General features: G+C 34.7%; 2 protein-coding genes across 7 annotated transcripts; both read right to left on the bottom strand.

Annotated features, from left to right (window-relative positions):
- Positions 1-1,332: 1,332 nt before the first annotated feature.
- On the bottom strand, positions 1,333-1,875 carry LOC133806868 (uncharacterized). The gene is made up of 2 exons (XM_062244951.1): positions 1,654-1,875; positions 1,333-1,575 (listed from the first exon to the last, which is right to left on the bottom strand). Exons 1-2 carry the CDS (start codon positions 1,753-1,755, stop codon positions 1,333-1,335), a joined length of 345 nt encoding a protein of 114 aa, XP_062100935.1. The 5' UTR covers positions 1,756-1,875.
- A 963-nt stretch (positions 1,876-2,838) lies between these two features.
- LOC133804316 (branched-chain-amino-acid aminotransferase-like protein 2) lies at positions 2,839-10,818 on the bottom strand. 6 transcript variants are annotated; one of them, XM_062242483.1, is made up of 8 exons: positions 9,482-9,499; positions 9,281-9,332; positions 8,972-9,151; positions 8,814-8,899; positions 7,907-7,960; positions 6,012-6,175; positions 3,469-3,547; positions 2,839-3,074 (listed from the first exon to the last, which is right to left on the bottom strand). In XM_062242483.1, exons 3-7 carry the CDS (start codon positions 9,036-9,038, stop codon positions 3,511-3,513), a joined length of 408 nt encoding a protein of 135 aa, XP_062098467.1. In that variant the 5' UTR covers positions 9,039-9,151; positions 9,281-9,332; positions 9,482-9,499; the 3' UTR covers positions 2,839-3,074; positions 3,469-3,510. The 6 variants fall into 6 exon arrangements, with proteins under 6 accessions (XP_062098467.1, XP_062098468.1, XP_062098464.1 ...); XM_062242484.1 differs by lacking the exons at positions 8,972-9,151; positions 9,482-9,499 and adding an exon at positions 10,433-10,818; XM_062242480.1 differs by lacking the exons at positions 8,972-9,151; positions 9,482-9,499 and adding an exon at positions 9,907-10,066.
- Between the last annotated feature and the right edge of the window lie 715 nt (positions 10,819-11,533).

The raw sequence follows: 11,533 nt of genomic DNA, 5'->3' as shown, positions 1-11,533 counted from the left end.
CGAGAGGATTCGCATTTACAACTCGCCCATTATCAACATAAAATCACTCGTTACTTTAACTCTAAGGTCAAGAGATGTAGTTTTGGATTAGGAGACCTGGTTCTCTGAAGGGTCTTTTTGGAAAGCAAGGATCCCAAGGACGGCGTTTTGGGCCCAAACTAGGAAGGACCATATTAGATCGTGGAAGTTTTGCATGAAGGAACTTTCAAGTTAGCTCGGCTTAGTGGAGAAACAGTCCCACGGACCTGGAACGCCATGCACCTAAAAAAGTATTATCAGTAGTACAATCATCCATGTAAGGCTTAATTATAAAAGCCCATTAATTAAATTACAAGGATTATTGTGTAATTTTTCTTGTTAAAGTGGTTTTAAATAATTTTTCTTTATTAGTTCGTGTATTGATGTTTGTAAAAGAAACCAAGAAAGTCTCTACATTCTAGTTACTTAGGGGCATATAACCCGAGGTGGATCAGAATAAGGTTGTCGGATGAGTTTAAATCATTTAAAACCCTGGATACAACAAGGTCCCAAAACTTAGAATTTAGGAAAATTGGATATTCGATGGCTTTTTTAAGAGCTCGAGATGTCAATAGACCTAGCATAAACTCAATTTTGATCATTTAAAACCCTTGATGCAACTAGGTACAAAACTTTGAAAGTTGGGGAAAATTGTTAAAACCAAGGGTTTTTAAAAAAAAAACTCGAGTTGGCAATAAACCTAACATGAACTAAGCGTAAAATATTTAAAATCCCTGATATAAACGGGTCTAAGGCCTGATTCTTAGCAGGTATGATATAAATCAACACATTAAGTTTGGATATAACTGAGCTTAAAATATCTATCCCAATCTAAAAACCGATTCATAAAATCTCAAATGTACAAGTCTAAGAAGTCATAAACATGAGAGATAATCAAGGAAAGACAAATAGATTAAAAGTTAGATAGATAAATTGAAATTAAATTTGTCCCAAGGAGAAAAACCTCAAACTAAGCCCAAGGGCAATTGTTTACAAACAAATATAAAAAAACAAAAAAGTCTGTCATGGATCCCCTCCTAGATTCTCTGAGGACGTGACCTCCTCGCCTTCTTACTCGCCCATTGTAGAAGCATCCCCCATTTCTGACGGTTCTAACAGGATCCAAGCCTTGAATTTCTCAAGTTACAGTTCCCACAACACGGGAGCCATGAAAGAAAAGTTGCCATCCTGGTTAAAATTCCAGCAATGGTACAACATATCTTCCATGGAGGACAATGAGGCCGCCTTTTCTTCTTTGACTGCAGCCTCGGCCTTGAGTAGCTTTGCCTTGGCTTCATTAGCCTCGGCTTGGAGCTAAGCAGTTTGGGCCTGAAGAGCAGCCAAGGCAATGTTTGCAGCCTGCTCGCTTTCCTGAGATGAGGCGAGAGCAAGCTTGGCATCGTACTCACTCTTTTGAGCAGCCGCAAAGGTAGCTTTGGCAGCCTGTTCGCCTTCTTGAGCAGTGGTCAGGGCGGTCTTGGCGGCATTGATCTTGGCCTGGAGCTCATTGTTTCTAGCCCTAGCCTGGGCTATGCTGCGATGTTGAGCCAGGGCAGACTGCAAAATAACAAGTGAAGTTAGATGTATCCTTTGACAAGATAAAGATAAAAATGTCCCAAAGTAATGATAACTTACTATGAGGGTCATCCCTAAGGCTGACTCCAGGACGTTCTCTAGCCTCCACTCCTCGATCGTCTTAAAGTCCCTCGAGCTGGCTCTATAAGCGTGCCCCACCATGTGGCTCGCCGTCTTGTAGAGAATTCCTTGAAAGGCTTCGGGGATTTTCTCCAGATCCTGAGGATCAACTGGTATGTGAACATTAGAAACTCGGGTAGGAGGAACTGGGGGATCAACTTGTATTACCTGATCTTGAGAAGGCACGAACCGAGGTCGAGGCGAAGGAGGACGAATCCTCTTCTAGGTAATGGAAGACACCGGAGCTGTCGAGCTCGTGGCTTTCCCATTAGCAAGGGATTTTGAGACATTTCCCCCTACCGGGGGAGCCTTCTTTGTAAATTGAGGCCTCTTCACGACAGGGCCCAAGCCGAATTTCCCATCCTGGAAGGTCGTACAGAGATCAGGAGCTCTAGGTTGTTCCATCTCGTCACCTAAAAAGAACAAAAAGGGGATTAGTTCATAAGTAAATTCAAAAACATATACTAAGAAAATAAATAAATATCCTACCCTCCAGGCTGGGGGAGGAGTCTAATATCACGACCTCCGACCTTGGGACTATTGGAGGAGAAGGAGAATCTAAGTCTAATATTTCTTGAACCCTAGGAGGTTCGGGCTCAAGTTCTACCTCGGGGCCAGACTCGTCTACATACTGCCTAAATCTCAGCGCAAAGGCGCCTTAGAGTAGGGAAGGCCAGCTCCTACGATTGGTCCCATACTCCTCAAAGATGGCGGACCTAAAATTTAAGGTTTATCTACAACCACTACAAGAAAAAATGCTTTTAATAACACCAAAAATGTGTTATCAAAACATATGATAACACTTTCTGATGTGTTAAGACCGACTATGTTATCGTAGGTCAGGGTACTTTACATAACACTTTATCAGTGTTATACAGATGTGTTATTGTACTATCAACGATAACACAATTTCTGTGTTATTTTAATATATAGATAAGTGTTGAATTATGTTATTTATAGTCGATTATATAACACTTTTTTTGTGTTATACTACACTTTAGTGTAACACATTTTTTGTGTTATACTACACTTTAGTATAACACATGTGTTATATTAGCTTAGAGAAACATAATCTTTTTTTACTTACACAAAACTAGGAAAACAAATATGAAAGTTGAAGCCAAATAAGGTAACATAAATAGATTTTTATTAATTACTCAAATGTAATTACAATATTTAGTCTACTAATCTAGGCTTAAGAAATCATATTACAACATAATTTATGCACAATTTAGATTCCTTTATCACTAAATACAAAACAAGAAATGTATACAAAAATTAGTGAAATACATTCTTCCATTCTAAAGGCCTCAACTACAAATGTTGTCAAGAATTGCTCCAAAGAAATCATCTCAATATACCTGCACATCGTAAAAAAAAAGTCCTTTTATTATTAAGAACATAAGACTTAAGCTAATTTTGTTTGAAAATGATTTCAATTAAAAAATAATAATAAAACAGCAAGATGACTGTGTAAATCTTCAAGAAGCACTGTGGCTCAGCAGCTAAATGTGGATCCTATATAAGCATGAGGTTCATGCATCAGAATGATTCATATAATTTATAACAAAAAAAACGATGAAATTGTCAAGTTCTCCAATATGTGAAAAGCAAATAAAAAATATATATATATACATATAGGTGTGTAGACAAGAGCCAATGGATGCGGACAGAGGAAACAAAACTAAATAAAGTGGTCGTTAGATCAGCTAATTGTGCAGTACCAAATTACATATTGCATGAAACAGAAAATACCTCCATGGTCTGGAAACTTTTTCAATATAGTGTCCGCAGCCTTCAACCCCTTCTTATACTGTTTTGTCTCATAAGATTTCTGAAAAAAAAAAATATGAGATTTAATGAACATTTTGGCAAAAAAAAACAAGAGATGGTATCAACTGGATTATGTAAATTAAATTGCCTTTTGCCAGTTAAAAAAAATATGTGATTTACTGCGTGAACCAGCACAAATAGGTAGTACAACATAACTATATAGTAAATACACTAGCAGCTTACTGCAGCAGCTATTCTTTATCAATCCTAAATGAACTTGTTCCTAAAATACTAAAGTCATACAAGAATTTGAATTGATATAATACAAACAATCAAGCTCGTTGGACTTTAATATCGTAGCTAAGTTTTCAAACAATTTTAAAATCTGAACTTGAAGCAGAATCAAATGGATAAATATAAAAAATCGACATTAGCATGATAATGCCACGAGTCTGACTTCATTGTCCTTGTCAGGTTCACTAGATAGTAGATAATCTAGTTTTGAGTGCACGAAATAAGAAGTACGCTAAAATTTAGAATCTATCTACTACATTACATCAACTACCAAAAATGAAATATAACATTAAAAAATTCTCTATAACCACTACCCAGTTCACATTTCCACTTCTCTATATTCTCCCAGTCAAACACACAATGCTAATAACTAGTCCAATAAAAAAGTTCAAAACGTACGCTTAAATAAGAAGAAGAAAAAAATCACAAATTTGAACATTACGATCCTTCCCCCACTATGCACTTCTGCCGTAATAACCCAAAATTATATTCGATTCACCAAAATAAACCATACCCAATTGATTCAATCATTTATTTTGTAATAAAAGCACAAAAGCGATCATAAATATCAAAACTTTTCCATGTCTGTCAATTCGTCCAGTATTCAAAAAACAGAACAGAAGTGAAACAATCAACAAACTAGAGTCTCTTTATTTCTCATCAATTTTTTTAACTTAAGCCTCAAAAGTTAAATAAAGCTGTAATATAACAAAGATAACTTTCAAGTATAATTTAAGCCTCAAAAGTTGCAGATAGTGCTAATCATGAGGTATTGATATTAGAGTGTCTAATGCTCAGATGGACAATTCTTTAAAACCAGAAATATTGAAACAAAGTTGTGTCATGCAACTCATATAAAAACAGAATCACTAAAATTGAACATTTATAGCATAAGAAAGAAAATTAATTGATTATATTGTTCGTGAATAGTTCAGTTATATAAGACAAGAAGACCAAATTCAAACCATAGGCCAATATGTGATTGCAAATGACTAGGGCCATGTTACTGAGTTGTTATCTTTTTGGATAGTAAAATGTCTTATGATAACAAATGACTATGTACATGAATATTAATGCTTTCTTTAGTTTCTTCTTCTTTAGACTATAAGTACCTAACTTTAAAATGTTTCTATATGTGTAAGAGAGCATTGCTCAAAATACAATATTTTAATAATGAATAATAATAATAATGAAAGAGATCCAAGAAAGAAAATGATTTCTCTTTTTTCATCACTAGACATTTTTATGCTTCATTTGCTTAAAGTTTAAGGATAATCTTGATAAAATATATTTTTTATTGTCTAATGAATTATCCAAAAACAAATTGTTTGTTCATTTTCTAGCTCATGGATCATGATACTACTTACTTAAAATTCAAAAAATTGAAACTAATCATGCCAAAAATAAAATAAAATATCTTGATGTCACTAATCGATCATAATGAATATATTCAAATATTTTACATATCTTTAATTTTAGTTGGGATAAGTTATGCTCAAGTTTTTCACTAAGCTAATGTTTACTTGTGTTATTTGTTAGTCAATTCTTTTACCACTTTTTGACAAAACTGAAGGGAAAAAAAACAATTGAGACTGACCACTAAATTTTAAGTCGATCATAATTCATAACCAAATCAATGGGATTATTCTATTTGTAATGTCTTTCTCTTTTCTCTTCATACAGTCACTCTTACAAAAATAATAGAAAAAATAAATTCAAAGAATTAGTTTCAAAATCAATAAAAACAGACCAAAATTGATTGCCTTTCACTAAATTACATTTAAAACATAAACAAAAAGACCTGTAACCAGTTGAAAAATCATTCTGTTAATGAATGAAAACATGAACAATATATATAGCAGATTACTAATGAATTATTTATACTAATAAGACATGAAAAATCATTCTGTTAACAAGACATGATTCACTTCTGAAAGCACTAGTTGTTAATATTATTTAGTTATGTTAGTTTGTCTGCTGAAGAGTTTGTTATATGGTAGTTAGTTTCATAACTACCCCCTCTGTACTACTCATTCTCTATATAAATAAAGCTCTTGACTAACTCTCTTTAATGAGTTCAATTTAGGCCCCATGAAAGCTGAGAAAAAAAACTGGTCCATGCACTATTTTACCAATCCCAGGAAACATCATTTCATTGTCATGACAAGAATCAAATTGAGGTTTTGCTGATCAAACTATTAAATTTGGTTATAGTTACAAGACAGGAGTACCTGTGTGGTGCTGCGAGCAACCCCGTCCCATTTGTTGTAAGTGTTTCTGATGTTTTCTTTCCATACTCCAAAATCCATACTACAGAAAAAAAGAGAAACTGTCCAACAGTACATGCAAGCTGTTTTTGCTGGAACTGCTTCTTCAGGTACTGCATGCATTCATACTTTTTCATACTTGTTACTTGTTTTGCCCTTCTTATTCAACACAGATAATGTTTTAAATTGTTATATCAACAAATGAAAACTTAAAATATATGATTAAGCATGCTATATATGTTGACATTAAAGGTAACTAAATAAAATGAAGAATAATGACTATAAAAGCTATAATCTCCAATAAATTGCAGAGGTAAAACAATAACATAATGTAAATAATCCCTCCAGCCATCAAAACTAATATTTTATTAACTGCTCATGAAGATTTTACATTAGATCTAGCTCTAGCATAATTATTTTTTATTTACTTCAATTAGCATTAGCAAAATTTTGACACATACAAAAGTTTCATTAGAGAATTAGATGGTGTGAGTGAATTTCTACATCAAAAGCCCACACCCTCACTAAGTTTAACGTTTAAAGATATATGTGAGACTTTCTTTTGTCCCCAACAAACAAACAAATATAAAAAAACATACATATTCACTTTATTGCCACAATTAGAAGGAATTGACAGAAAGAAAGAATAAAATCGTATGCACAAAGAACTAAAGCAATGGTCAAGTTGGATTTAGGATTAAGGATTGATTTCTCTGTATTTTAAATACCATGTAAAAAAAAAATCATTCTACTAAGCAAATTGAATATAATGCAACCTAATTCTACCTACAAAGAAAGGCCATCAATACCACATCACTATCATCCTTTGCAAACAAACACATAACCCAAACAAAAAAAAAAGAACTCAGTAATTTCAAAACTAAATAAATACTTAAAAGATAAAGGGAAAAAAAACCAAATTGGAAGAGAATGCTGCTGACTTTTCTACATTTTTTTTTCTTTCTAAATTAATATATTCATTTGTAGTATAGGAGGAACTCGCGAGCTAATACATACCAACCCAATTTGAAAACTAACTAAATAAATAAAAGAATGTGAGAAAATTTTACAAAATTATTAATGTCTTTCTTGACATTCTGATTGTCCTGAATATACAAAGAAATATCACTTCAGCAATATCAAATAAACAAGAATGAATGTCTTTCTTGACTTTCTTATTGTCCTGAATATACAAAGAACCATTCAATTAACAAGAAAATAAATAACAAACCAAATTATAAATTCATAATCATCAAGAAAAAAGCACAAACTAAATCACATGCATTTCGAAGCTACATAGTATCCCATCAGTCCAATCACCAAGTGGAATTTCTTTCAAGCATTCCAATCTACAACAATACAATTCTCATTGACATAGTTAACTCAATGAAACCTTTTTTTACACATGATATATATTTATAAAAGCATAAAAAAACCTACACATGGTTAATGTAATCGAGTTCCAAGAAAATCCATGAAACATGTTAAAATTAACACAAGAATAAATCCATGAGAATCAACACATTAATATATGCCATAGAAGAATGCAAATCTACCAGGCTGTTACAGTGTCACTGATTTGACCAAATCATGTTCTGCACATTCTTTCACTGAAAACCTCACCATATATCCTACCCTAGAACTTTCCTTTTTTTTTTTCTATCATTTGCATACATGCACACGATGAATTACTTAAGTTTTTGATAGTTTAGTATTCTACTAAGTTGTAAACTCAACATTCAATTTCAGCAAGGAACAGTCAACAGTATATGTATTAAAAGAATGATCAGTCATTTCAAAACAAAACAATATCTGAATATCATATTCTTGGATCTGTATCATAGAGAATAGGAAGCTACCTTTGCTAGTATATTATTGAGAAGGTTATTGTGGTGAATCTTTGAATCCAAATTCTGGTAAAAAACAAGGGAAAAACTGAGTCAATAGAACAGATTTATTTATTGATATCTCCGAGTAGTAAAAAAATATTGTACAATATATTAGGGTAACCCTGAAATGTATACCACGTAAGAGACAATTTTACTGCAAGACATACTGTCAAGGTTAGCCAAAAGTAGGAGAATAATTGATAATGTCTCTAGGTATCAGGGTGTTCAATACAAACCTATTAGTTGAATCCTTAACACTTTATTTCCTAAATTTTGTATATAAGGAACAACAGAGCATAACAATACTTCTACTACTTGTCAGTCTGACATCCACTACTGGACCACTTTTGAAGTTTTATGATTAAACCTTCCTCGTAACGTTAATAGTCACGAGCTTGGTATTCTCAATTGAATTCCTAGCATCTAATTTTGTCATTCCACACCACCAAAACCCAGGAAATAAAACCCACAAATGCAGATATGAGGATTAATTTTTGGTCGGACATTGAATAAAATCCAGAAGAGTAGAACAGAGACATTCAAACATTTTAGAAATATGATTCCAGAGTCACCAGGTCTCTCATTTGCACACTTATTCATATCAGATGCAGATGCTTAATTTCACTGATATTCAGTCATGCATTATCACAGTTGAAGCCTAAAACTTTCACTCGAAGGCTAACCAAATGTACCTTGCCACTTTGTTACGTTCAAGCAGTAGAAGCTAGTTTTGTGAATTTGAACCCCCACCACTAACACACACTCACCCCTCAACCAATCACTTGAACTATCATCAAGTGGCATCTAATTTATTTCTTCCTTATTTACTGAAAAACAAAACTACATCAAATAGGAAGCAGAAAATCAGCAATCTTACATTTGGAGAATTACGACGAGTAGAAGCAGTGACCAGAGTTATACCATGTGTATTATCATAGACAGGGGGTTTCCATTCGGGAAGCACTGCAAGTTTAATAAAAATACTAAGCACAGAAAAAGATGTATCTAAACATAATTCATCGCATTTTCAAACACCTTCTCTTTTGTGCTTGCACAATCCTTTATGAAAAGGAAGGAATCCCAATAAAGAGCATTTGAACATATTAGTTTGTGAAGCATTGAGCCAAACTTCCTTTAATTGGTGGCAAACCAAATGTCAGAAGGACAGCAAATCGGAATATTTTGAAATAGAGAATAATGATTTCTCCTAGTCAGCTGAACAATTATAACCAATTTTGAAGGTAAGTACTGATGGAAATGTAATCAGAAGTCTAATACACATGTATATGGGAACTTGCTAAAAGGTTAACTATTAAGTGGCACTAGAGTAGAATATCGATTTACCTATTAGTGTGCAACCATAGAGATTGAATGCTGGACTCATGCCGGAAGTAACCTGAAAAAGACATAAATATTGGTAATCATTAAAAACAAATATGTAGACTGAGTGCATCCTAAAGAAATATAAGCTAGATAAGATTTTTAGATCAGTTAGAATAAATTTAATAGAAAATGATGCCTTTGTCCCACTCAGAGGTGTAATACCAGTCAATGATCAAAGTGAATCTCCTCATCCTATGACCATCCATAGATAAAGCAGACACGAACAAGGAAGAAATTTCAGAGTGGAAGTTCTTTACCTACCACCATTTAATTTTATGGTCAAAAGATATCTAGCTTAAGTGTTTACTAAAACTCTACTGGTTTAATGCTGACAACCCTCATAATGCACCTGATGACCCTGCCAACAAGCGGTACTATTGTAGTAGTTTTAATCAGTGAATACACAAAAAATAGCAACTATGACTATGACAGGAACAACGATAATAACAATTTATTATTATTATTATTATTTGTAATGTTGATAATCATAGTATGAGAATAATATTCCAATGGTAAATCTCTCTTATCAACTCATGTGCACAAAGAACTGGATTAAAGAGAAAGGGGGTGAGAAATTCTCAGCATACCTTCTTGCCATGCGTTAGACTTAGCCTGATGTGTGTATTATCAAACATACCATTTCGAATAAGAGTTCTAAAGATGGCTTCTTTGACATGCAATTATACACAGATACTGTACTGGGATGAAGCAACGAGTTTTCTCAAACTTAAGGCAAAATAAATTAAGCAAATTCCTTTTTATTAAGCCCATGTATGATGTGTATTCACCCCCCCCCCCCCCCCCCCCAAGGATTATAGAACACATCCACACAGACCAATGTCCCTCTAACACACATTCCATTATTGAGCAGTATTGAAATAACAATGTCCCTCTAACACACATTTCGCCAAACAGTTTATGGGCATTACTTAACTACCTCAAACAAGGATACGTAATCAACGTCTAATTTCAAAACCTAGAGTTGGGAGTTAATCATCTTCACAATTTTCTCAAACAAAAAAATACATATATATATAATAATCAATTATCATAGAAATACCTCAATCAAAACTTTGGAGAAACCAATTCAAAGAAGAATGATAAAGAACAGACCTTCTGCAAGCGAATAGCTCGAACTGACTCCGGTGTCGTGTGAGGGCTTGGATCCGCGTGGTCGAAGCTTCGACGGCCTCTGAAGATCCCTAGCCAGTGCGTGTAGGGGAAGGTAGCGGTCGATCTCCACAAAGACAAAGGTGAGAGAGAAAGAGTGAAGGAGAGAGCTCTAGTGGGAGAAAGAGATCCGAGAGAGAGGAGAGAGAATGATGAGGAAAAAAGAGAAGGAAATGAATTGGCCCCAAATGAAATGAAAAAAAAAAGCTAAGTGTAAGTGGCGGGATGGTTTTATTATTACCGCCCTATTTTCATAAAGTGGCCCATACTCTACCATAATACTTTTTGATGAGTATTATATTCATGTGTTATGGAAATGGGTATTTGGTGTAGTGAACAATGGTGCCCTTAGGGTAGCTGTTGTCATGACACAACACTAAGTGGTCCACACACTGGAGCAGGGTGACATTACGATCTGGATTGTTAGGGTGACGGTGGACGAGCCGATTGGGGTTCAATCTAACTAATCTAAAATCGGCAACAACCCTATCTAATGCCCTATAGGGGTATAGGTTACCTTGGACAGAGGGGCCGGCTGCTGCCCCCGACGCAGCTCGTTCTAAATTGGGTTCCAGATCAACCTGGGGAACCCGCCTCTTTCGCACAAAAGGCACCTCGTCCTCTTCCTGCTCCTCCCCTTTGGTGGCCAGTGAGTCCACTTCTTGAGAGGGCGGGAGTTCGTGTATTACTGGGAGAGTAGCCCGGGTCCTCCTTAAGGCCAACGTCTGGCCTAGGCTAATCAAATTACACACTAGTATCGTGACATCATTCACGAGCTGACGGTAATCCTTCTTGCCGAGTGGAAGCCCAAACAATGTTTCATACTAACCCCCGAGGGTCACTGACTTCCCCGTCTTCGCAAATATGGTTGCACAAAAAAAAACTCAATTAGCACATCACAAGGAAAATGTCTTGAAAAGAGAAAAAATTTATGAGTTGAGATCAGAGAAAGAAAAACTTATGAGGACGGTTGAAGTATCGGTGCTCATAGTTTCAGAACCTGTTCAACATAAAGAACTGATCTTTGTAGTCGTTGGGGTGGCT

The sequence above is a fragment of the Humulus lupulus genome, chromosome X (genome assembly GCF_963169125.1).
Source record: "Humulus lupulus chromosome X, drHumLupu1.1, whole genome shotgun sequence".
NCBI classification, from domain to species: domain Eukaryota; kingdom Viridiplantae; phylum Streptophyta; class Magnoliopsida; order Rosales; family Cannabaceae; genus Humulus; species Humulus lupulus.
This window is presented reverse-complemented; position numbering and strand designations above follow the sequence as displayed.